General features: G+C 42.1%; 1 protein-coding gene across 3 annotated transcripts in view; it reads left to right on the forward strand.

The window, feature by feature from the left end:
* TGFBR2 (transforming growth factor beta receptor 2) overlaps positions 1–24103 on the forward strand; it is a 60655-nt gene extending 36552 nt beyond the window's left edge. For all 3 annotated transcript variants that reach the window (XM_064704704.1, XM_064704705.1, XM_064704706.1), the window contains exons 4-7: positions 5335–6134; positions 10265–10406; positions 18145–18272; positions 21717–24103. In XM_064704704.1, the coding sequence (XP_064560774.1) occupies positions 5335–6134; positions 10265–10406; positions 18145–18272; positions 21717–21896 (1250 nt within the window). In that variant the 3' untranslated portion in view covers positions 21897–24103. The remainder of the gene's footprint in view (positions 1–5334; positions 6135–10264; positions 10407–18144; positions 18273–21716) is intronic.
* The last annotated feature ends 1434 nt before the right edge of the window (positions 24104–25537 follow it).

The raw sequence follows: 25537 nt of genomic DNA on the forward strand, positions 1-25537 counted from the left end.
GCTCAAGCACAACTTACTGGCCTTTGACAGACTTGGATTACCTAGTCCAAAAAAAGATCCTGTCAAATACAGGAACTTGTTGAAGGAATTCTACCTTCAGGAAAGTCTGCAAGAAATGCCATGGTTTATTTTCCACTGGATAGTAAGATAGAGCCCACTCTGTTTTTAAAATCTAGTAATCTCTCTCTTCTGCCATGAGTTGGCTCAGCATAGAGTTGAAGGAGGGGCGAAACTGATTTCCTGCACAGCAAAACTATTAAATTGAAAAAAAAAAAATCATCTCCAGCAAGTATGAAAATTTAAAATGTTTCCAAGAAGCTATCATGATAAAAAAAAATGCAGATTAATTTGGAGTGTAGCATTTGAATTTGATTATTACCAAGTATTTTGTGTCAGGATCAACCATTTTCCTAAGGAAACACCCTCCACCCTGAGTAAAAAACTCCCCACCCCCCATCTTCAAACTCCCCCAAAACAATGCCTGTAAAACTAGCAGAAATTTTTAAAAGTTGGATCCACTTTCAGGCCACTTTTGTCCTCAAGATAGGGGTTTCAGGGAAAGTATAGAAGTGTCAGAAGGAGAGTTTTTGTTTTGAAAATCAATATTACCCACCAAAAAATGTTTTGCTGAAGATTTCCAAGCCATTTTAATTCTAAAAAGACCAAAATCAGGAATGTACATGAAACACTGAGCTACAGAATTTCATTTCCACTTTAGATTTCTTCAATAGAGGTAAACTAAATTACTCCAAACAGCTGTTCAGAGTAAATTTTATTTCACTAAAAGTGAAGCATTTTATGGAGCTAGTTTTCATCCGGACAGTACTAAAGAGATGGGCAGGCTTTTCCATATTTTGTTGCCTAGTGCCTTGCTCAGAAATCACTACACGTGCAAGTTTCAAACTCCCATTTTGTAAAAAGCTCTCCCTTGATGCAGAGCAGGTCTTGAACTCAAAGCTGCTGTACCCCACCCATACCAGTCCACTCACTGCTGGGGATTCAGCACTCACATACTTCTCTTGCCAAACTGCAACATTTGAACAGAAATTCTGTTCAGGCAAAAGCATTCAAAAAGTGTTGGTTTTCATTCCAGTGTGGAATTCAAATCAAACTTTGAAACCTCAGAATTTCTACAAAATGGAGTTTTTCTCCAGTCAGCTCAAAGGGCTGCTTTGTGTCTTGGGATCTTGCAAAATAACTAGATCCCAGTTCTGTGTCTAGGACCATGTTTTGTGACTTTGTGTTTCTGGGAATTTTTAAGACACTGCACAATATATTGGTGTCGAGATATTTAACTTGAGTTCTGCTAATATCAAATATATTTTTTCTCTGCTCTGTGGCTTTGACTAGCAGTTGAATAGGCAGCAGCTTTAGAGCTCACAGGAGCAGCAGACAGCGAGGAAGTAGTTCTGTCAGTACTGGCTGGGCATTCTGCTGCCCTGCCATTCAAGTGTGTCCTCATTTCACTGCCATTGTTTTACTTATTCCTTCCAAAGTTCAATGACACTAAAGTAGTATCAAAGACATGAAAACCAACCTAAAGAATTTGCAAGCTCTAGGGCTTTGAAGCTCCCTGACTGAACAGGGGCTGTACAGTGTTTCCATTTTCCTTGGCACCTGAGCCCTATTCCCTCAAGGCTTAGGCAGTGTTAAGGGTTATGCAGATGGTTTGTGCTTAGTTTAAACCACATACAGGAAGCTTTCTTTTAGCTCAACTTCTCCATTGTTATGCTATATTAATAGGCTCTTTTGAAGCTTAAGAAAGGACTGGTCCACCCAAATAATAGTTGTGGGTGGGGAAAGTTATTTAGAAGCACGTTTGCAAAGCATGAAAGGCTGTTTCATTTAACTGTTTCTTTGCCTGCCTATACAGCCAGATTTTGCTCATTCCAATGCTCAGAAAGAGGAAGCTGCACTCCTGTTTTTTAAATTACGAGGTTTCAGTCATAGGTATTTATTTATAAGTGAACATATTTATTCTTAGATTCCTGTAGTCAAGCCATAAAATGTTGGCTAGCCACTATGCAAACATACAGCTATGCTCTGAATTTTGATCCTGTCTTGATTTTGTACATAGATTTTGCAGAGAAGTACCCTATCCTTAGTTTGTGCTGGAATCAGTGATTTGATTCTGCTCATATCATCAGGCAAAATCAAAGACAGTTCCAGAAATTACTTGCTTGGGACACACCTCAGTGCCACCAGCTCTTTGCTCTTGCTATCCCCTTTAATTCTCCTGTCAGGCAGCTTGGTCCCCTCCTAAGCTTAGAGTTCAGCCTTGTCAGTCCTGACACTCAGTTCTCCCTGATGTGTGCTCATTCTTGCACTTCCCAGACATTGAGTGGGATTTGCCTAGTGTCTTAAATACTGAAAATTAGCAAGTCTTTGTCCCTGCTGCTTTAGGTGGGGTTGTGCAGCTGTATGCTTTTCACCCCCTGCTTCTCTGCTTCCTCCAAGTGAGCATGCCAAAGCGGATGTGTCACTTTGCAGCAGGGCTGCAGGATGATACACTGCTCAGGGGGAAGTGGCCAAACTGCTCAGCTTCTGCTTTGATTAACTTTTTTTACATTCTTTTTCAAGTAACATTTGCAACATTGACACTTTTTTCCCTTCTACCCAGAAATTCCCCTGTACCGCAAGCAGAGCTTTCTCTTGTGCAAAAAGAGGAAGAGCTGAAGGAGCTGAGAACTCTGCTGGAGAGTTCTCAGCTGTAGAGCGAAATAATACAGCCTGCTCTAGGACATTGTAGGAATGATTGGAGATCCTCACACAGTCCATAACAGTAAAGGAACAGGGTGTGTTTCTCCTCAGAGCTGAACATGCACCCAGCTGCCTCTGACTGCTTGAAAGACAACTAATACATCTTGAGGCTTTTGTCACTCATTTTGAAAGATATTTCTATTTCAGATATCTGGTCTACATGCTGCAGCTCTGTGGCAAAGAAAAATGACTTAAAATGCCCTAAAGAAACATTTTCATCATTGTGAAAGAGTATACCCTATGATATGGATGACATGTTACTCATTTCCAAGGGCAGAGTCCAGACTTAAGCATGCTTTTCTGTGGTCAAGAAAAAGCACCAAAAAAACAAAACCAGCAAAACTGAACCCCAAATATTCAACAAAATTACTTTCTCTGATTGTTATAGGTCATAGTTGTGTCACGTAGTTGTGACCTGCTAGCAGTCAAAACTCCAAAACAGCCATCCCACAATGCAGTCAGTTCTCCTCCACCAGGGTGTTTCCCAAGTTCTTAATAAAGCAGATTTTTGAGAAGCAAAGAATGCACAAGGGAATAAGCTATGCAAATCTATTTACTGACAGTGACATTTGACTTTCTAAATATATTCCTCCCGTAAAAGCCATACAAACACAGCAGGTTTTTTTCTCCTCTTCAATATGTTTAAAAGCAGAAGAGTTGGCTTTATTCTGTGATGAATTTTTAGGTATTGTTTTGATTTAAAATGTAATCATTTTAAAATTTACTAACATTTTGTCAAGAGAAACTACTGGAGAACAAGGATTTGTGGTATGCATAGGTCTGGAAGGAGGGATTACTTCAAATTCTTTTGCATAAATGAAGGAAATATATTTTTGTAGGTACATGTCATTGACCTGTGCTAGGCTGGGAATGACAGGCTAGAAAGGCACTTCTTCTTCCTTGAAACCCTCTAAGAGGCTAGGATTTAATTACTCGCTTGCATCTGGTTGATGAACCTTTTAAAGAGAGGAAGCACATCCTGTTTCAGGATGCAAGCCTGTTTCCAAATAAAAAGAATATACTTTTCAGATGTCCTATCACCTGCCTTTGAACAGCTGGTGGCTCCCGCTAATTGCCAGCTGAGTTTACATTGGAATAGTGATTACAAGTGAAATTGGAGGGTCAGAGGCACTGCTTGTTCTAATTGTAGACTTTTTACCCTTATCCATTTTAGCATTGCTCACCTTTGTTTTGAAAGGCACAGAGTAGGGGAAACAGAGACTTGTGGCTAATGTAGTTAGTGACAACTTCCCTTCAGACCTTATTAAACTTTTCCTTTTCATATTGACTTATTTGGCCTGGTACACAGAGCCTGAGTCAATGATGTGGCTGTGAGCATCCGCCAGAGCATCAGGCTGCCGCCACAAGCCACTTGCTTAACTGTAGCTGCAGCTTCATTTGTTTCAGCCCATTCAGGTTAGGCTCCCAGGGCTTCTTCCTAACAATTCCCTCCTTCATGCAAAAATGATACAGTACATTTTATGTGACTCAAAGGAAGAAAGAGACTAAGAGAGTAAATTTCAATTTGTTTGATCAAATCAGTTTCAGATAAAAACTCTGGCCCTCCTTTAATCTCTTCTTGGAACAAAACTGTTCCCTTTTAAACTGGTTGTCTTCCCAAAGAAATTCTGAACTAACTAGAAGGTAGTTTTTAGAGGTGACAGGGCAGCTCTTACCTGTAGAATAATAGTCTGTACTCTTCCCAAAACACATCCCTATTCTAGAATAGGTCCCTGTTGTTCTTCTATTCCCTATATATTCCACCTAAGAATATGTTGGTGTGTGCAGTGCACCAGGTATGGAGTTTGGAGTGAACATCTTTTTTACAGCAGAAAAACAGTGTACAGCCAGCAAGGAACCCACAGAGGAAGTTTTCCAAGACATAAATCCATATAGAAGTACCTGGAGGGTGGTGGTGGTGACTGTTCTGAGCCTGTTTACATGCAGGTGTTTCAATTAGTTCTAGCAACACTCACATACATCAAAGCATGAGAATGAGTTCTGTTTTTTGGGTCTATATGGAAGCATACATATTTGTGCCTAAATATTTTTGTATAATGTGTGACCAGACTTCCTGAAGATGGCTTTGCAGGGATCCTACTAAAATATACTGGATCTGGAGTAATAACTGGGCAAGTGGGAGTTCACAGGCTTCATTGTCTGTTTACTTATAAAAAATGAATATGTTCTAGTAATTAGTGGTTTAAGGAGCAGTTCTGTCAAGAATACATTGACAGAGTAAGTACAGGAGACTTTGGCTATTGAATTCAGGAAAGTGAAGATTTCATCCATTATGTATTAAAAGCCTGAGAGAAGAACAAAGCTAATAAATTACACTAGATTCTTACTTGTTCAGTTCTGGCTTTTTATAAAGTAAGCAGACAGGGAAGTCGTGGTAAGCAGAGGCCTACATACAGAACAACATTTTGAAGCAAGAAAGCAGTGACAATTTTTATTTGCTATTAGTGGAGAAGATGTATTGCATTCTGGATAAAAATTATAATTATTGACAGCCTTCTGTACATATCAAACTATGATACAACTTCATGCATGCCCTCCTTCTGTTCTTTACAGATGACCCCCATAAGCCAGAGGAGAAAGATGAAATTTCCAAAGTCACAATCATAAGTCTTGTCCCGTTACTGGTGATTTCTGTTGCTGTGATTGTTATCTTTTATGCCTACCGCACTCACAAGAAGAGGAAGCTCAGCAAGGCATGGGAGAAGAATGTTAAGCCCAAGAAGCATAAGGACTGCAGTGATGGCTGTGCCATTATGTTAGACGACGACCGCTCAGACATCAGCTCCACATGTGCCAACAACATCAACCACAACACAGAGCTGCTGCCCATTGAGTTGGATGTTGTTGTTGGCAAAGGAAGGTTTGCTGAAGTGTATAAAGCCAAATTGAAGCAAAACACATCAGAACAGTATGAAACTGTGGCAGTCAAGATTTTCTCCTATGAAGAATATGCTTCCTGGAAAACTGAGAAAGACATATTTTCAGATGTAAACCTCAAGCACGAGAACATACTCCAGTTCTTGACAGCAGAGGAACGTAAGACAGACCTTGGCAAACAGTATTGGTTGATCACTGCCTTCCATGCTAAAGGAAACTTGCAGGAATATCTCACACGACACATTATCAGCTGGGAGGACCTCTGGAAACTTGGCGGGTCCTTGGCCCGAGGGATTGCCCATCTGCACAGTGATCACACACCCTGTGGTCGTCCCAAAACACCTATCGTACACAGGGACCTAAAGAGTTCCAACATCCTGGTGAAAAATGATTTAACCTGCTGCCTCTGTGACTTTGGGTTATCCCTGAGGCTGGACCCTTCCCTGTCTGTGGATGACTTGGCTAACAGTGGGCAGGTAAGTTAGAAGGTTGAAAGGGGAGCAGGTAATGTACCAGTTTGTCAGTTCCTGGGCTGAAAAGATGGAAAAAGCTTCTATGGCAGTTTTGACTTAAAATAATTTAAAATTAATGTGAATGTGTTTATAAACAAAGAGGCTCTAAACATTAAAGCAACAACGAGAGGAGTGCAATGTAGGTTTTGTTATGGTTGGAGACCTGCATGTGTGTGTGTGCAACCATCCTCTCACTTAAACCAAGTATGTATGAGCTTGTTAGCAACTCTTCACGATGCTGCTGCAATGCACACACACAAATACAATAAGGATCTGCTTCATGTTGTGAGGTTTTGATCCAGTTTTCATGCCTGATGGCATTACACTGCTGTGTGACTTGGCCCAATCCTGTTCTGCTCCAGTGTACATGAAGTCAGCCTTGCATCCTCACAACTGTAAGCACGTAATTACTGATACAATTTTAAAATTCAAAAAAGACCTCCTTAATGAATGGTACATTCTCCACATGTAAGCAAATACAAGGATGTCAAATAAAAATAATTGCCCTGTTGTGATTTTTCAACTAAGGAGTATGGATAATACTCATCTACTTGACAGGGATGTTTATTAAGGTGTTGGAGATTACCTACATCTACATATTGTCTCTTTTAATGAAAACTCTCATAGTATAAATTCAGATAATTTGTTAACTTAATTCCTAATAGTTTAATTATACACATATTTGTGTGGTTTTATATTTATCTTTTTATACATGAGTCACTCAAATCTTGTCAATTTAAACTGACTTTTACCTTGCATGGAACTAATATTTTAGCTTAGAATATTTTCAGGGACAAATCTTCAGTCTGTGGTGTGCTGTTGAGTTCACAGGAGTTTTACTGTGCTTTATCAAATGTGGATATGCCTTTGGAAGTCTCCTTATTGAAAAGCAACTGTCCTGATCTCATTTTTAGAAGATCTATTAACCAGAGCCAGGAGTGAATGTTAGTTAGTGGAGTCATATTTAAAATGCTACAAACACTACTCTGTTACATATAATTTCTCTCCAGCATGCCAGATCTTTTTAGAGTTCAATGAAGTCATTCATACCAGATTGTCAGTCATAAGACTGGTCCCATTTGAAGCAAGACAAGGACTCTGAAAGTCATTACCCACAGACACTTTGCTTAAAGCGGACCCTTATTGCAAGCTGATTGCATTGCTCAGAGTCACTTGGAAGTAGGAGGATATTGCCACTTCCACAGTCCACACCAGCACTGATGACAAAGTACAGGGCTGCCCAGATCAGGTTATGGTTTTGGAGTTGGTGTCCTTGGGCTCTGATGTTGAGGCTGACTGTTTTATTTTGTTTAGCTTCAGTGAATCTGTTTGGAGGTGACCCAGCTGTTGTTCTTCTCTGTGACAAGGAGCATGAGTCAATTTATTTGGTTCCCAACTCTGCCTTGTTCTTTTTGGGCACACATGAGCAACCCACTTTAATTCTCCAACATGTTAGCTTCAATGCTGTAGCTTTTAAGCTTTTTTAAGAAGTCTTGCACCAAGATTTGCTTTCTGTGTAATTTCTAGAATTTCCCCTTTGACTCAAACCCTTGCCACTAGGAGATTCAATTTTATAACCTGTATAATGGAGCTGACCCAATTTTTAATTCAATAAAAACCTGATCTTTCGATGAAATAAATAAGAGTGTAAGTATTTAACTGTTTTACTAGTCATCCTTAGACACCAAATTGAAGGCAAATTGTTGGGATTACAAAGCCATCTTCTTTCCAATCTATCCAAATACCTTCCATATCATGCAGATATAGCCATTATTGACTACAATACCAGGTTGGAAACCACCTTTCTACCCTGCAGAACCTTTGCGCTCTTTTGAGTTTGGTCATCCATGATGGTTAATATTTGCACACATTACTTAATGTGACCATATAAATCTGGACTTCTTTCCACTGTGTTCAGAGAAGTGGTAGGTGACTGCAAGGACAGCAGTTCTGTACCTCAGCAGCATCAGCACCCTTGTAATAGATGGTTTCCCATAAGAGCAAAAGAGAAATACATACTGCCTCTCTGACTGATGCACCTCAGGGCATGAAACATCTCTCAACAGCTTGAAAGAAATGTAAGATCTCCAGTAAAAGAAGATTCAAACATCACAAAAATGAAGTGAGATGGTCCCTCTCTAGAAGTTTTGGAAAATCAAGAACTGAAAGCAGACTGGTATTTGCAAAGAAGAAGCATATCCAGACTCTAGAGGGGCAATCAGCTTGGAATTTCCAGAGTTCAGATACCTAAAAATGCCTTTGAGGCTCAGGAGTCACTTGTTTTCAAGATACAGAAAAAGTGTCTTTGGCCAAAAGACCTAATAATCTAGATGCAGATAAAGGGACATAAGCAGAATGGAATATATGATAAGTTCTAAGCAGGATGGATATAAGATTGGCCTGATAGCATTCTTCAAGTCCATTTTTGTCTGCGCTTTCTTCTGTGCATTTTAGTTGTAGGCCTTCATCCTCCACTGTCCTGCAAAAGTGCAGAATCCTTTTTATTGCTGCAAAGAGCATGTTAAATGCCAGACCAGGACAGAACTTTGTGGCAATGTGAGGGACCTGTGTTTAGGCATCGTTAATCTTGTTAAAATCTGCAAGGTTTGCAGATGTTTGCCCATGTGCACAGGTAACCTTTTCAAGTTTTGGATGGGGTGTGCTTGGAGAAGAAATCCTGTGCTAGAGAGTTAATGGTGGGTAGCAGCAACCTCTGCTCCAGTGTTTCCATATGTACATTTTATGTAGGTAAGGGAGTCGGTGCTCACCTTGGTGGTGCTGAGACACGACTGTCCCAAGTTCTTCTTCAGTGTATAGCTGCTATTCACATGCTTGGCCTTAAATTCATCAGTGTCAATGCAGCAGGGAACTTAAATTTGGGACTGCTCACACTGATTTTTTTTTTCTGTCCTCTGTTTATAAAGGCTTTGATCCTACAACCCTTCAGATATTTTTGACACAGAGATTGCCTGCTGTTGCAAGGTCCTATGACAAAGCCATGTTCTTGATCTTTCCTTCTTCTTGTGATACTTTCCACTTTTGTGGAACATCTTCCCCTTTGCCCTGAGCCTGAGGTGATAAGACATGTTTACAGAAGCTTATAAAAAGAGTATCATAGGGCTCTGTCAAGACTGTACATTTACTATGTGGCTGTCTGCAGGTGCAGACCCAGTAACTGAAATGATCTTTTGCAGCCCTGCTTGCCTCTGGGCTCTGGAGTGATTGCTGTGGTGTAAACAGCTCATTTAAATCATATGTCCTACTGCATCACCCACTTATGTTTGTTCATCTCTGCCATTAACCAGTCTTCAACTTGAAGCTGTCTTTGCCTGATGAAAGACTTCTGTTTGCAGTTTTTCAAGGGGGATACGTTATTTATACCCTGTGAAGAGTTTGTCATTTGAGAGCAACTGTTGAGTGATCCAAGAATTCTTCCTTAAATCTTTTCTTGTGATAAAAACAGACTTTTAAACTTCACCTTCTGTAATGCAAAATCATAATCCAGATCTCAGCAAAGCTGCTAAAGTCATTGCTGAAAATTGCTCAGTATGAATAAAGTTTATGAGAATGTTTTTTTCAAAGGGGCAGATTTTTGGTTTCGATTCAAATGTGTGGTTCTGCATTCTGTATTTGTGTGTTTGCTTTCTTCTCCCAGGCCTGCATTTACTCTCCTTTTAAGCCTGCCATGAAAAGAAACAGCTAACACTGTAATATGCCGTGCAATATAATACAATGTGTTTCTTGCTCATCTGAAAGACACTTGGTCAGCAGCAATTGCTTCAGGCCCAAAGGTTGGAATTTATCTGTGAATGGCCAAAGAGTGAGAAAATTTATCAGTGTCAAAATTATTTGCTTAAGGAACTAAAAAAGGCCTTTTTTTTCCTCACCAGGAGAGGTGCAAGTAAGTTGGTAGTCAGGACAATGCCAGATTCCCCTGGCAGCAGAAAATATGGCCTGCGCCAAGTATAGCCTGAATTTTTGGATACATGTCAAATGGCACTGTTTCTGTGAAAGCTGGAGTTAAATCACAGTGGAATCCAAAACATGAATTGCAATTTCAGCTCTTGAGCTCTCCCCTATCTCTTCTCCTGTAGGTTGGCACAGCAAGATATATGGCCCCTGAGGTTTTGGAGTCTAGGATGAACCTAGAGAACATGGAATCCTTCAAACAAACAGATGTGTACTCCATGGCTTTGGTCCTCTGGGAAATGACATCTCGCTGTAATGCTGTTGGAGGTAAGTGCCATCTGTTTTCTTCTCTCTAAGAGTATGTTGAGACAGACATGCTCTCATGGTTGTCTGGGTAGGTAAATGAACAGCATCCAGATACACCAGAAAATCTTACGGTTTAAGGTTTACACCAAAATCTTAAGGTTTTCTGGTGTATCTGGATTCTGTAAATTAACAGTCCTTCAGTAGTGTGACATGCACATGTGCATAAGCAGGCTTGAACACCAAGCACTGAGCACACTGAGTAAACTGATCCTCAGTTGGTGTAAGGATAAGTTTGCTGTTAGGTAGGTCACTTCTAAAGATTATTAAAGTCTGGTTTCCCTATGACATCTTGGGTAGCCATGGATTGACTCAGTCTGGTTGATCTCATTCAAAATAATTGGAAACATAAGTCAATTTGAAATATTAAACTGAAGAAGTGATAACTGCTTCCCATTTACTTTCATGGAATGTCAATTGTCAAACCTAGTAAGGGCCAGTTAAGTGTCACATTTGCTAACTGGTAATTTCCGTAAGAGGCATCATAGTGGGATGGAAAGTTTCCTCTTTTCCCAAAGTCACCAGCTGCGGCACATCATGCTTGGTGATTTTGCAAGAGATCATCCAAATGAGAAATCAAGGGATGTTTGCGGTATAAAGTGTAGTGACAAAATAAAAATGATTGGAACAGACTATCAGAACAGCTCCATGAAAAGCTGCTGTGCTTGTTCATATTCAGAGTGTCTTCTGAAACCAAACTCTCCCTTTCTGCTTTGCCTAAAGTTGACCCAAAATTCCCAGTGTGCAACACTGGTATGTGCTAGAAATCAGAAAAGTTGCTGTTGGGATATCTACAATACATGTTGCCATGTTTGAAGTTTTTTACCTTTCTTTAGGAACTAAGATAAGACAAAGTTGCATGTCAAATTCTTCAGCCTTCTGGAATTGTCTGAGAGTCATTCTAAAAAATATTGCTGCACAGTTCAGGGCTCACAAAGGCAGTCTGAGGAGCAGGGCTGTAGAAGGTAATACTAATGTGGATATTATAGTAGATATGCAACTGTGATTTGATTTGTTATCCTTCTTCCAAAACCACAGAGGCTCCCTTTTCACTGGACTTGGCACAGTTCCACCTTGAAGGGCTGCCATAGACGCAGAGACAGGGCAGTCTTGCAGGCTAGAGCACTGTGCTATGAGGAACATAGTGTACAGGAGGGAAACCAGTGTCCCAGGGGAAGATGTGCATAGCTGCTCCTTGTTTCTCTAGCAGCATCTGTGGGATACCACAAGGGAGGTCTCTGAAGCCACTCTGCACAGTTACTGTGTGGCTGCACCACGATGTCCATGTGCAGGAGGGAGGAATTGCCTCCATCTCAGTCTCCTGCTCTGTCTGACCAGCATTTGGTCTTGCTGGGTGGGCTGTATTGTGGGCAACAGATTTGCCCCTGTTTGCACCCTGCCGGGAAAGCTACAAAGTGAGTATGTGTGCTGAATGTGCTAGCATAAAAGCATGAAAAGAAGACCAAATTCTTTTCTAGTCAAACATTTAAGGGTAAAACATTTGGTGGTTCAGGAGCTGAACCTCAGTCTGACATATTACAAGGCAAACCTGTCCATATTTAATGGATCATGGTCATGCCTGTTTCTAAGTGCATTGGCACAACCTCAGCCTTTCATTAGCACTTTTATAAATGTGGCAGAGGAGATTTAAAACCTGAAATAAAGGAACTGTGCCCTGTCTCATGATCTGTCTCTGTTTCTTGCATTTAGGAACTCACCTGACTAATATAAATATGAGCTGTTCACTGTGGAGTCTTTCATCTTTGATGATGCCTGAGTCCCTTCCTGTTCAGATTTGCTGAGTAGGGCAAGATGAAGATTGCAGCAAAAGCAAACCTTATTGCTTCTGTTCTCAGAAGGCAACTGCTAAAAGAGGATATAAAGGGAGTTTCATAAGGAAGGAAAATCACCAGCATGTTTAGCTAGAAGAGATTGACCCATAGTAACCTTGAGAAGAAGAGCTGAAGTTATTTCAGTAAAGGGAAATATTTTTCTGGCCCGCCATCCCCTTTCAAGTGATGCTTAACCCCCACCCACATCCTGGTTTTCCCTATTCATTTCATCCTTCAGTCATTCTCATCACCAGAAACACATTTCTTGAATTTTATTTCTCTATTTCAGTCATCTTTCCTGAGGTGAGGTCCCCAGCAAAACCCCAGGAGCACTAGGGCAGCTCTGTAGGGGTTGGAACTTGCTCTTAGCATCTCTGGCTAAAGCAGTTAAACACAACTCCCAGGATGTAGATCCCTTAACTTGTCACTGGCACTGAGCTGCAACAGCAGTGCACCATTATTCTCATTTCCTTCTCAGATTTTCCCCTGTTTCGAGCAGTCTGGTTATCTTTGCAGCCAGCTGGTGAAATACCCTTACAGTGATTCATGACTGCAGCTCCCCCTCTGCTTTTCTTCTCCATCTGTCACTTGTGAGACTCCCTCCTCTCCTCACAGCCTTCCTGAGGAGCTGCCTCTGCTCACGCAAACCCCTCTTTTACTCCTAGACTGTTTGGCAATGAGAAAAATGTCTTTGCATGTGAGGCAGAGTAGGCTGACCTGATTGCAGACAGCCTTTTCAAAGGAGCCTAAAAGATCTAGGCTCTGTCTTTGCAGGGCAGGCTTGGCTGTGGTGTCAGCTCAGGGCAGTTTTGAGGCACAGAGTGGGGAGTCTTAGCCAAGACAACAGCATTAACAACTTTATTTAGGGAGGGAAGCATGCAAGGAAGGGGGACTAATTGCCATTCAGCCACACAGAGGTACAGGGACTTGTTTCTTTTTCAAAGGGAGCTCTTGGGATTCATTTGTCAGCGTGCAGGTGTTCGGTGAGTGTGGGAGGTGATGCAGGCAGGTCCTTTCACTACAGATGCTTTGTCAAACACAGCCTCCACGCTATGCCAGGCCTCTTCAGTCAGCAGACATTTAAACAAAAATACCCAGCAGCTCAACCCATACTGTGAAGCTGCTGTAGTAAATAAGCAGGTGGGGATTGGTTTTTGTGAAAGGCCACGCTGTTCATTGTTACTTTGTTGTGCTAAATATGGAGAAGCAGAAATGGGGCACAAGGGAAAGGGAGACAGAGGCAAAGATCGAGGTTGACTGATTTTTCACCAGAGTATAATTTAAGAGGCATATTTAGAAACTCAGCAATACTACTTTGGGGAGAACTTCAACTGTTCCACACTGCTGTTAACTTGGTATTTCATTCAGCACAACAGCTGTGCACCAGATGCTGCACGTTGCAAGAAATACAATTTTCATCTCAACCACTTGCTTTCAGAGTGACACAGCTTTGGTGACTGAGACAAGTGTAATTTCTCTGACAGCCTCCTAGAAAGAAAAGAAAACCATCTGGTTTGAATTGCAACTGCTATGGGTGAGGGACTATTGGAGGGGGCAGGGGAGAAGGAGGGGAAAGGGAACTTTTGGATACACAGGTTTGGTGAAGAGGGAGAAAAGAAAGCCCTCATAAAATGGCAGTGTTGCTCGAGCAGTATTGTACTCCTGGAGTGGTGTCTGGCTTCAGTGTGGTAGCAGAGCTTTGTTTAAAATGGCGGCCTTGCTTTACCCGAGCTGTGTTTCATGTGAATAAAATCAGGAGTAATCTTATGCTTACTTGGAAAGTCAGCCAAGAGTCACATTTTGGCAACTAAACATTTGTGCATCCTGTACCTCATGAAATGCTCGGCTTCCATCACACTGACGAGGAGCGGTGACGTTCCTGGCAGCAGGGAGCAGTCAGATGGCCTGTGCAGCAGGGCTGGGCCTGCCCAGTGGGCCCTGAGGTGGCTGCAGCTGGGGACTGATTTAAATTTCTCCTTCTGTGAAGCAGAGCCAAATCAGGACATGTCTGCACTGCACTGGCTTGTAGTGGCATACAGCCCTGCTTGGTAGATCCACACAGTGCAGTGTCACCCCATGACAGGCACTCCTGTCCTGGAAATTCTCCCAGTGTCACCACAGTGCTACATGTAAGGCAGCAAGTGCTGTCCTTCATCAAGCCCAGTAGATAAGGTCACTGCACCACACCCCGTGCTGAGCACAGATGTACTCTGTGTTTGCCACTTCCCACCTCAGGATTCACTGTGCATTGACTGAGCAGCCCCTAAACCTACACTGATGGCAGGGCTGGCTCGTGCACTCCGAAATCTTTAGAAGTGTGACTGGATCTTAGATCATCAGATGTGAAGTCACTTAGGAGGTATGTGTGCACAATGAGTTCACTCATCCCAATGCATCCTTCCCTCAACAGGGAAACCTAGGGAAATTTATGAAGTAAGCATTTGACAGCATCTTAAACTTGGCCTGAAACAGCTTTTGAGCCTCTGTTTTGGGCATTATTTTCCCTTTGTGCAACTAGTGCAAGTTAGCAGATTCAATACCCAAATTCCTCTAGCATGAAGAAAGACACCATCTGAACTATCTGCACACCCTACCCGTGTTTGCATGAGCTGTCACAGCAGCTCCGCCATCAATTGATTTATCACTTCTTCCCCCTCATAAGCTCTAAATAAAGGGGCATTTCCAAGGAACCTAGAAGTTCCCAAACACAAGCTCACTGCTGCAGACTCTGCCTCACAGTTGACTTCTGCTGGCCTTTCACCTCACTCCTGCTTTGATCCTGCATATAAAACATCATCCAACATGAGAAGTTGTCCCATGGAAATCAGTAAGATAGATCACATAAGGGAGTGTCAACAGGGTTTGCGGTATGCTTTTCTGACCCAAAGAAAATTTCACTGCAAAAAGCTTAGAGTAGAAAAAGATCACAAGTGAGCCAAATTTTCAAAGCTTTCATCACACAGAACAAATAGATTTTCAGTAATGTCTCTGTTTGGGGCTAAAAATCCTATCCCTGCCTTTCTGAAAACTGTAGCTAGGCCAATGTCAAAAGAAACTAGAGGTTCAGCAGTTAGTAGTGCGAGTCAGCTCTCAACCATGAAGATTAAATGCTGGAGGTTAAAGTTGAAGGAAGTCTGCCATTTTTGAATGCTAAAGGTTCTGTAGTCCATGGTTCCTGTTATATTTATGGTACTTCATTCAGTTGTCATTTTTGGTGCCCAGCTGGTCTAAAACCAATGAAAAGAAACATAAGGCATGAGAAATAGAATCAGCCTCTGTATACAGCCACACACAGGCATCTAGCCACAAACATCTTAACCTACCTCAAATTGACATCTGTTACATCTACTGCAGCACGTAAACATGATCCATGATTAACACCGGCTATTACTGCAAAACATGTCTGACACTTGAGATTCCACAACATTAGGATGACTTACTGCATGAGGATTTAGTGGGCTTTTTTTTTACTTTCTAAGGGAAAGAGAAGCATGATAATAAATAGCAAGGAGATGCCACATGCTTTTCAACCTGAGGGAAGGCATGACTGTATTGGTAGAAAGTCATTACAGTGGATTGGCATCTGGCCTAAATTTCTCTTTCTTTACCATAAACAAAAACAAAGCAACAACAAAAAATCCAAATCTGAAAAACTTATTCAATCTTTATATTTGGAAGAGGAATGGTCATAACTTACAAACAATTTCTCAAACAGAAAAAATGTATTATGAACCTATCAATTGCCAGGAAGAGTTTTCCCTTCTCCTGCTTGAACCATCTCATTAACTTGAGCAGCCTTGAGATTTAATTAGTGAGAGGGAACAAGAAGTCAGCATCACAGCACCAGCTTCCCTCTGTTGGCCATTGAGACTCTTCTAACTCCTCACCCTGCAAGATCTCAGAATGTTGACTGGTGTCCATGACCACTACCACAACTGAACCATGACTGATGGAGATGGTGCAGGAAATGGCCATCTAGGTCATGTGATTTAAATTCTCCCGGTGAATTTTAATACTTTTGTTGGCTTTGAACATATAGGTATGTGCAGTATAATCATTGTGCATCCACTGCATGCTAACCCATGTCTGACTAGCAACATGGCAGCTTCCCTATTCATTTCTAGGGCTAAAGTCTTACAAATATATTTTGCCTGAATCATCTCAGACTCAGATTAATGTGGGTGAAACTGGTTTGCATCCTTGCACAGGAAAGAGAATGAGGTAGACTTTGGCCTTTGGGTCTTAGAAGATGGAAGTTTTGTTTCTGGGCTATAGCCATTCTCCAGAGCATCTTGTGGAAAGTAGCAAGCAGCAGATTGCTAGGGAGAAGGAAGAAGGGCTCTGCCGGAGGCATCTACGGGTGATCTGCTGCGCTGCACACAGTTGTTTGCAGCTGAATCTCTAAATGCTGAGCATTCGAAGCATGAGGTTTAATATCCCTTCCAAAATGTTTGTTATTGTAACTTGGTCATTCTTTTTAAGCATCAGCCTCATTAAGTCTTCGTCTCATGGCCATCACATGCAAGTGAGATCTACAGCCTGACTTCAAGGCTTTGGAGAAAAATCCAAAGATAGTTGTCTTCAATACTACCTTGGTTTTATCATGAGACATGGCAGAAGGATCTGACCTGTGTCATCTTGATCCTTAGTTATTTTCAGTAGCATATCATCCTTACTTTTCTCTCCCAAAGTAAACAAACCCAAGTGTTAGAGGTTCTTCCCATTTCTTCTGGGTCTTTAATCCCTATTTATGCATTCTCAGCAATTTTTAGTCCTTTTGAGGAGTGAGCAACACTGGGTACTGCAGTTGAACTTGGTTGTAGCATCATGCAGCAGTGGTTTGTCTCTCTGCTCATTTGTCTCTGTTCACACATCATCTGGGCATTCACATGCATTCTCCAGACTGCTTTGTAGATTATACTTCAGTTTTTCTTGCCCCCAATTAATTCCTAGAAAGAAATAAGAGGCAGCAGAACAGGCCAACTTCATAAATCTTTATCTGATAGCAGCAAGTCATTAGGCCTGTGAGTAAAGTCTCCATCTGTTCCCAAAGAAACCACAGCATTTTCTACACTGTGTCAGCATCTACTATAATATTTCCGCTCTCAGAGATTTCTTGAGTTTTCTCCAAGAGTCCCATATGTCTGCCTCTTCCTTTCTCTCTCCAAAGAAAAGCAAAGAAAATATGCAACATGCAAACAAAAACTAGAGTGGCAGCAACCCCTTCAGAAAGCTGTGCCCCTGTATCACAGGCCAAAACTGATCCATTTTGGGAAGGAAATCTAAAATAAGAGCAGACTACTACTTTCTACAAAAGAATGCAGCTTAGGAGTAAACAAGGGCAGTATGGCAGCTTCCAGCATTGCTCCTTAACTGTATCTTTGCCCTTTCCTCGCAATCCCCACATTCACATCTACCATGACCTAGATATATTTCAGTTTATATTTCACCTGGTAAGTGTGTGTGGACTCCAGGAGAGCTAAGGGCAACCAACTGTTCAAAAGCTTGGCTCATGCAAAACTCACCTTAAACCTCCTGTGCGTTTTACCTCAGCAGAGATTGAAAGGCTCACAAACCAGTATAGGTTACTCTGCTTCTTGGACTGTTGCTAATATTATTATGTACTAAAGGGTTTAAATGAGAATTGTTTTGTTGGCTAGGAAACAAAAGGGGAGGGAGTGTGTGTGAGAAACACATTTGAAACATTTTTGAAAATGCCAACTGGCTTTGCTTTGTTTGGAGCTGGTCAAGCAGAACAGTGGCAGCGAGCAGCTAATCAGTAGCTCCTACTCCTCAGAGAACAACCAGCTCCCTCCACTCTTGGCACCAGCACAGCCTGGCTAAATACCCTGTGTTTGCTTCTTTCCCAGAAGTGAAAGAGTACGAGCCCCCCTTCGGCTCCAAAGTGCGAGAGCACCCTTGTGTGGAAAGCATGAAGGATAATGTCTTGAGAGACAGAGGGCGGCCCGAGATCCCCAGCTCCTGGCTTAACCATCAGGTAAGAGCACCACACGTGGGCAGTGGGAGCTGCACTGTACATTTAGCTGCTGCCTGAAGCCTGAGCCTTACCTCAGTGCCCTGGCCAAGAGGCTGCACCTCTCTTTGCATGGAGAGGTCTGTCACACATGGAGAGACTCCATCACAGAGTGGCACTGGTGCTGACGTGGTTCAGGCACCACAGCCCTGGTATTCCTGCTGCACACCAGTGTAATCCAAAAGCAGTCAAAACAGAAACATTGGAAGCCTGAGATCCAAAAATCATCCAGAGAGCCGCAGAATAGTTAGGCCCTTGAAGTGCACTGTGTGTAGGCTCTGAAAGGGCAAAGAAAACAACTTCCCACATGGGCCTCTGTTGCAGGCAGAATGAGAGCTTCAGACAAAATTTATTAGAGAAGCCCTCCTGTTGAGTCATGAGGTACAGAAAGGATCCCCTTGCTTTCTAAATGCCTTCTCAGAGAGGTGTCTACATGTGGCTGGGTTGTCTTAGCCCCAGATTTTGTCAACAGTTTACATTTTAAGGACTATATAGGTGCAATTGAACCATTATACAACTTTGTCCCACATGATTAAGGTTGTCAAACCAGATATAAAAATATAAATTATTTATTATGATAATAACTAGACAAAAAGGTCTTAGAGTTATGTACTACACAGTGCAGGAGCTGTAACGACTCGTATAGTGTGCACTATGAAGCAATATTGAAGCAATCATATTAAAGCAACTGTACTAAAGGTAGAAAACCAATTATTAACTTAAGATTGATGTCAGACACCCATGCCAACAACCTTAGGCAAATCTCTTCTGCTCAGCATCGAGGAGTAACCTTGAGGTATTCTAACATAACTCCTCAATGGAGTTATGTTAGAAGATGCTGTTGTTGAAAAGTGGGACTGGGCTTTCATAATATAAAGCAATTGACTGTCAGATGTCTCCAGGCCAGCTCAGTCAGCTCAGCAGTTTTAGATAAGTTATTAATAGTATCACTTGTTTGTTTCTTTGTTGTGTAGTTCACCAGATCTGCCACATCTTCACCTCACTATCAAGATGTTTAACTTTGAGTCAGGCTGGTTTCAGCATTATTCAACACCAAAAGCAGCATGATGCCCTTCTCCATTCACCACTGGTAGCTTTGCAAACAGGGCACTCTTCAAATTTGTTTTACCCCATTTACAGGGAGACCATCCTATTACAGAGGATCTTCAGCAGAAAAAGCAAATCTGAGTACTTTACCATGGAAACCAGCCATAGTTGTATCCCAACTGTTGACAGGTTTAATGAAATAGGAAATTAGTCTTCAGCAAGCCAGCTTGGTTTTATTCAGGTTGTGCATTAGCAGTCCATTTCCCTTGCATATCACAAAGCACTTTGTCAGCTACCTCCATTCACGAGCACCATGGTTGCACTTCCTAGGCAATGGTAGATTTTTCAGTAGAGGAAACGGAATGGAAACAAGCCAAACACATGCATTTCTTCACCTTTGCTCTCAGTAGTTTTATCAGTAGAGATAAAATGTGAATCATGTTAGAGAAGTGAGGCTTGGTCATTCCACTTCTCAATGAAATATGCTGAGTGGTCTTTAGTGACAAAAGGAAAGTATCACAAACTTTTACAAAAGCCCAGGCAACCAAGAATATAATCTACTATTTCCATCAGGAGCAATGTAACACTCCTTTTTTAATTCCATTTGGGAAGTTAAAATCAGTCTGACAGCTACATAAAAAAGACCAAGTGAGTGGCTAAAATCAATCATCTTTCCAGCCAGGAACACCTGCCACCTGATGACTATGGCAGAATGCAGCCCCTTCCTGGACTGCAGGAACTTGCTCCTTATGTACTCAGCTGTGAGGGGTAGGCTATTGAGGAGGGGCTTTCAACAAGGGAAGAAAGTTGAATTTTGACAGACACCTGGATATCTTGGATATCTGATACTACCAGCACTAAAAACCCTTGACAGCAAGGCTGAGTGTGCTGAGATTTGCAGGTTGAGGTACTGGCATAGGCCTGTAGGATACACTGTGGATTTCATCGCCTCTGGGTTTATAAAGGAAGTAAAATGATCATGATTTGGACCTAGGTGTCCTGCATTTGACTTCAGAGGTTTCTTCCATGTATAAAACCCACATCTCAAACTGCCCCAGCACAGAGAACCCCAGCAACTGGGAGGCCATGCACTTGTGCTTGTGTCACCAGAATGGGCACAGCTGGCCCCAACAGGGTTCAGCTAAGAGTCTAAGGAAGGAGATGCCTGATAACATGCTTAGAGGACATTTAATGAAGGTGGATTTGATTCCCTTTGCCTGAATCCCTTCAGTGTTTCACATTGTGCTGTTTAAGATGCAGTGATGCATCAGTTTCTGCAGTGCTCTGACAGTTTGCAGCAGCTGAGGATCTGCTTTGAACTCTGTAGAAGTTGTTCTTACTGTAATGGCTCTTCCATATTCATTTCCTTCCTCTGCAGTTGTGTTTTTGTAATGAACTCATTATTCATCATGATAAAATTCTGGAATAGATTTACATATTACAATTACCCCACACCCCCCTTAATGAGATTTGTTGCACTATTGATTTCAAGTTAATGTTTAATATTTAATTTAATTTACTGCTTGTAATTTCAATGCCAGCAGAAAACTAATGTTATTTGCATACAGAGAGTAACATTCTGCTATTAGCATTGACATCAGTCAACATCACCAATTAGGTAAAATAAACAATTAATGCAGTGTTGTGAAATGTTATTTTTTTAAATAAGTTTAAGATAAATCCTACTTAATGGGCTTTTAGTATCATAAAACAAAACACAGTTTCCTGTGGCAAATACTTCATGTTTATAAAAATCATTACAGAGATGCAACTGTTTTTTTGCTCCTGAAAACATTTGCATTGGAATTGAAATGAAGGTTAAACAGTTACAACTGTGAGTGATGTGCTTAACTGTTTGTGGGACTGTGGCCCATATTTGCACATAGATTTAGGTAGTCTACAAGGAATTCATAAAGAGCTGATGTACAGCCCAATATTGCTGGCAATCAGAATTCTGTTTGAAAAACCCAAGCAGAATTCAGCATGCAGAGGCATGGGTTGAGCAGGAGGTCATGTGATCCATGTTGATCATATTTATTAAACAAAAAACCCTGCTTGATTCTATATCACTAGTCTGAAGCATCGTTGTTCTTGTTATATCAGACAACATGCCCAGAAATGACAGTTCCAGCTAAAGCGCTGAAAATATTGTAGTAGTGTTCCTTAAAAAAAAAAAAAAAAAAAAAAAAAAAAAAAAAAGAAAACAATGCCCCCAAGACAGAAGCTGCAGATCCCATAAAGGACCCCAGGACACACGTGAAATAGCCCCCAAATGTCTGAGGGCCTGAAGCAGCTCAGTGCGCGAGGCGTTGCTGGTGGCTGCCCCGTCACGGGCGCTGACTGTGTCTGTGCTCCCCGCAGGGCATCCAGATGGTGTGTGAGACGCTCATCGAGTGCTGGGACCACGACCCCGAGGCGCGGCTGACGGCGCAGTGCGTGGCCGAGCGCTTCAGCGAGCTCCGGCACCACGACAGGCTCTCGGGGAGGAGCTGCTCCGAGGAGAAGATTCCCGAGGACGGCTCCGTGACCACCGCCAAGTAGCGCACGCCCGGGAGCTCCGGGACGGAGGGAAGTCGCTCCTAGACGTGCTCACCTTGGCAAAGGAAGAGGTCTTGACCGGTGCCTTGACTTGCTTCCTGGAGGACTGAGGCTGTCACTACTCCCTTTGGGCTCCAGCTCTGGACAGGGAGATGTATTCTGGGAATTACAAGCTGGGGGAGTAGCAGTCATACCCTAGCACTGGCGGCCAGCATCATGTCGTAGGAGGAGCTATATATGGTAGCACTTCCTCAGGAAAAGGATTTGAAAATAGCCAATAACATTATGCACTTTATTAATGCCTGTATATAACTATGAAATTGCTATTTTTATATATATATATATACATATATATATATATAAAATGTGTGTGTATGTATATATATATATATGTATCTATATATCTATAAACAGCCATGTCCTGGGAAAAGAAAAGTTATTAAAAGAAAGTGCTTCCAGGAAATTACCAGTACATTAGAAATCCCACCCCTTAGGGAAGGAGCCTGGGGGGATTGGTATAGCACCACACCAGCAATTCTGCACTAAGCGTTCTGCCAAAAAATAGGAATAATATACAATAAGAAGATGACTTTCCAAGCATGTGCTGTGACCACCTGGCTGTCATCCTGCTGTTCACAGGAGCAGGAGCAGTCTCACAGCAGACAGGCAAAGTTGACTTTGCAGTTACTTGCATGGTCCTGTCTGCAGCACATTGTGGAAAATTCAGGAATGCCTTTTCCCTCTCACCTTAACCCCAAAGTCCTCAAAGTGTTCCAGAACAGGCATGTGAGGAGGGTTGGTCCTTCCCACATGTGTGTTTTGTGAGTTCATTAATGTTATATGTTTATTGCTTTGAATTTGTGCTGCTTGCAAACAGATTGCAAAATATCAGCAGGATCAGTTTTCCCCTCCTCCCATCCCCACCCCCAAACCATACAGAACAGGACAGGGCCAGCAACAATCCAAGCAGATGTTTTATATTTGCTGAGCATTCTGAGTGTGGGCAGTCCTATTATTTTCCCCCTGTCTTTACCTTGATTGTGTTGCTATAAGAACAAACTTTTTTTTTCCCTTTTCCCTGTACAGTGTGTCTAATTGCTGGGCAAACCACAGTGTGACTGTTCCACTCTTTCTAAAGAAAGAGGCAGCAGCTGTTGCCTTTATTTTTGCAAAAAGACCTTGGAGGTGAGGGAAAGCTCCATAGCAATAGGTTAATGGCATATCCTGCCCTCAGCATTGCTTGCATTTAGGGCTGCCTCAGCAAGTCAGCAATTCACAGAATTAAAAAAAAAAACAAAAACCAAAAACAAACCAAAAACAAAGAAAGACTTTTTCAACAGGATCTTTCAGACTTTGCTTGCATTCTTTCAGTTCCCCAAAATGCTTGAGACAGTTGACATCACATTGGGCCTATATACATGACAGCAGTGTGTTTAAGAAGTGCTAAAAATTTTGTCTTTAGGTGTTTTTCAGTGATTTATCCACTTTTCTCTTCCTCATGGCATGTCAGCAGGCCTTGCAATTTAGAAATTCAACCAGCACAAACCAATCCTGGACACATGAATCTGGTGTTGTTTATTAAACACCTTTGACAGATAAATATCAATATTCCTCTCAAAAATGTTGCCATGCAAGTCAATAGGAATCATGCTTATTCAAATAGGAGTTAAGATTTATGATGGCAAATACTTTATTTGAAATGGTTTTGTAACTGCTTTTTTTTTTTATTTATTTTAACCAAACTGCTCAGAGATGTTAAAACAGAGTGGGGCAAAACCTCCACACCTACAGTGGAACTTCGAGGATACTATGGCATTTTTTTAGGGATGGAATGTTGTAAATTCACAGGGCCATAGGCAGAGGTAGGACATGTGGGTGGGGAGTGCATCCAGGCAGGTAGAAAGTCATTACAGTGGTAATGACTCAGTCTCAGCCCATTTCTCTTCCTCCATCCACACAGAAGGTCAAGAAATGGCAAGCAGTAGTTCCTGACAGTACTGACGTTTTTATGGGGTTTTTTAACACTACATGTAAAGGAAAATTTTTATTCTTTTAAGGAGTACTTCACCATGTACATCATGTATGAAATAGGAATGTGAGCAATATATACTCTTGTATATCAAAAGTTTCAAACACTTAACTTGCTTTGTAAACTGTTTTGAGGGGGTTTTTGTCTTGTTTTGTTTTGTATAAATCAAATGTTTATTGAAGCAAATAAAATAACACCAATTCAAGTTCGTCTTTGGATCATCCAGGATAGGGAGAGGGCTCTTCCTAAAATGAACCCTATCCCAAATTGATTCAAGTCCATTTCTTCCCACCAGGGGCCTGAATGTCACTCTCAGTCTGTGCAGTGTGCTTTGCTAATGACTCCTTCCCCTGGTCTCCAGCCTGCCCTTCAGCAGAGCAGCACCAGCAGATGGCCAAACTTGCTGGCCCCTTAGCCCCTGCCCTGTTGTACCTTCACTAGTCTCAGAGGAAGGGAGGGAGAAAGGGCTTACAGCTGGTGCTTTCCTGCTTCTGCCTTGCTCAGGTCTCAGGTGGATGTGACTCTTACAGACATGGTTTAGTCAGGGACTGGGCAGTTTTGGGTTAGCAGTTGGACTCTGTGATCCTAAAGGTCTTTCCACCTAATGCATTCTATGGTTCTATAGTTAGAACCATAGCTAGACCTCAGTCGTTTTGGTGCTGATATGCAGGTGAGCCAGAAGACAGCCCACTAAATCTGTGTCACTGAGAAGTGCATGATTAATGTGCTTGTGCCTTACAGCTTCTGCTCTCCACAAAGAGCTTTCACCTTTTTAAGGTGATACCCCTCCCATGGAAGGCATGCAGAACACAGATTAAAAAAAAAATATAAAATAGAGCAAGATACCTCCCTCTGCCCTCTTCAAATTGTCTTGAATGTTACTTGGGTTGAATCTAAGCTTTTGCACAAGGTGCCATCTACCAACATCTGATACTGGCATCTGAGATGCTCCAGACATCACCATTTTTTTTATAGATTGTATTTTCATGCTAAAACCTCCACTGACCCTCACACTTGGCTGCACTATCTTCTTTTGAACCTTCGAGTGTGGATACCTCAAAGAGGAATCCACATCTTCATTCATGAGTCAAGCAAAATCACAGAATAGCTGAGGCCGGCAGGGGCATCTCATTCTGTTATGTGATTGTTTGTCATCTGTCCAGGGTTCATGTCATCTGGTCATGCTCAAAACAGGGACTTAAATCAGGTTGCTGAAGGCCTTGTTGAGTTTTGAGCATGTCAGTGGTTTCACAGCATGTCAGCGATTTCAGTCTCTCTGGGCACCCCATGCTCTGAACAGAGCAGCACACACGGGCAGTGTCAGGTGCACAAGGGACAGTGGCCACATCTAGTCTGAAGCTGGCAAAAGGAGCGCTTTGTGAAGGAGGCCCTGCCTAGGTGCCCCCCAGGCAGACAGCCACAGGTGAGCAGCTCTTCCTCCAAGCCAGCTGCCCTCTGCCAAGCACAAGAACAGCTCTCAGCTTCCTGACAGGATGCAAGGGCTCACTGCCCGCACCTCTGTGGTTTCCAGCAGTGCCCTGCTGAGCCTTGGCAGGCCCAGCACCCCTGTGGCTGGCCCTAGCATGTGCCAGTGCGCTCAGTGGCCACTCCTCAG

This window comes from Zonotrichia leucophrys, chromosome 2 (genome assembly GCF_028769735.1).
Source record: "Zonotrichia leucophrys gambelii isolate GWCS_2022_RI chromosome 2, RI_Zleu_2.0, whole genome shotgun sequence".
NCBI classification, from domain to species: Eukaryota; Metazoa; Chordata; class Aves; order Passeriformes; family Passerellidae; genus Zonotrichia; species Zonotrichia leucophrys.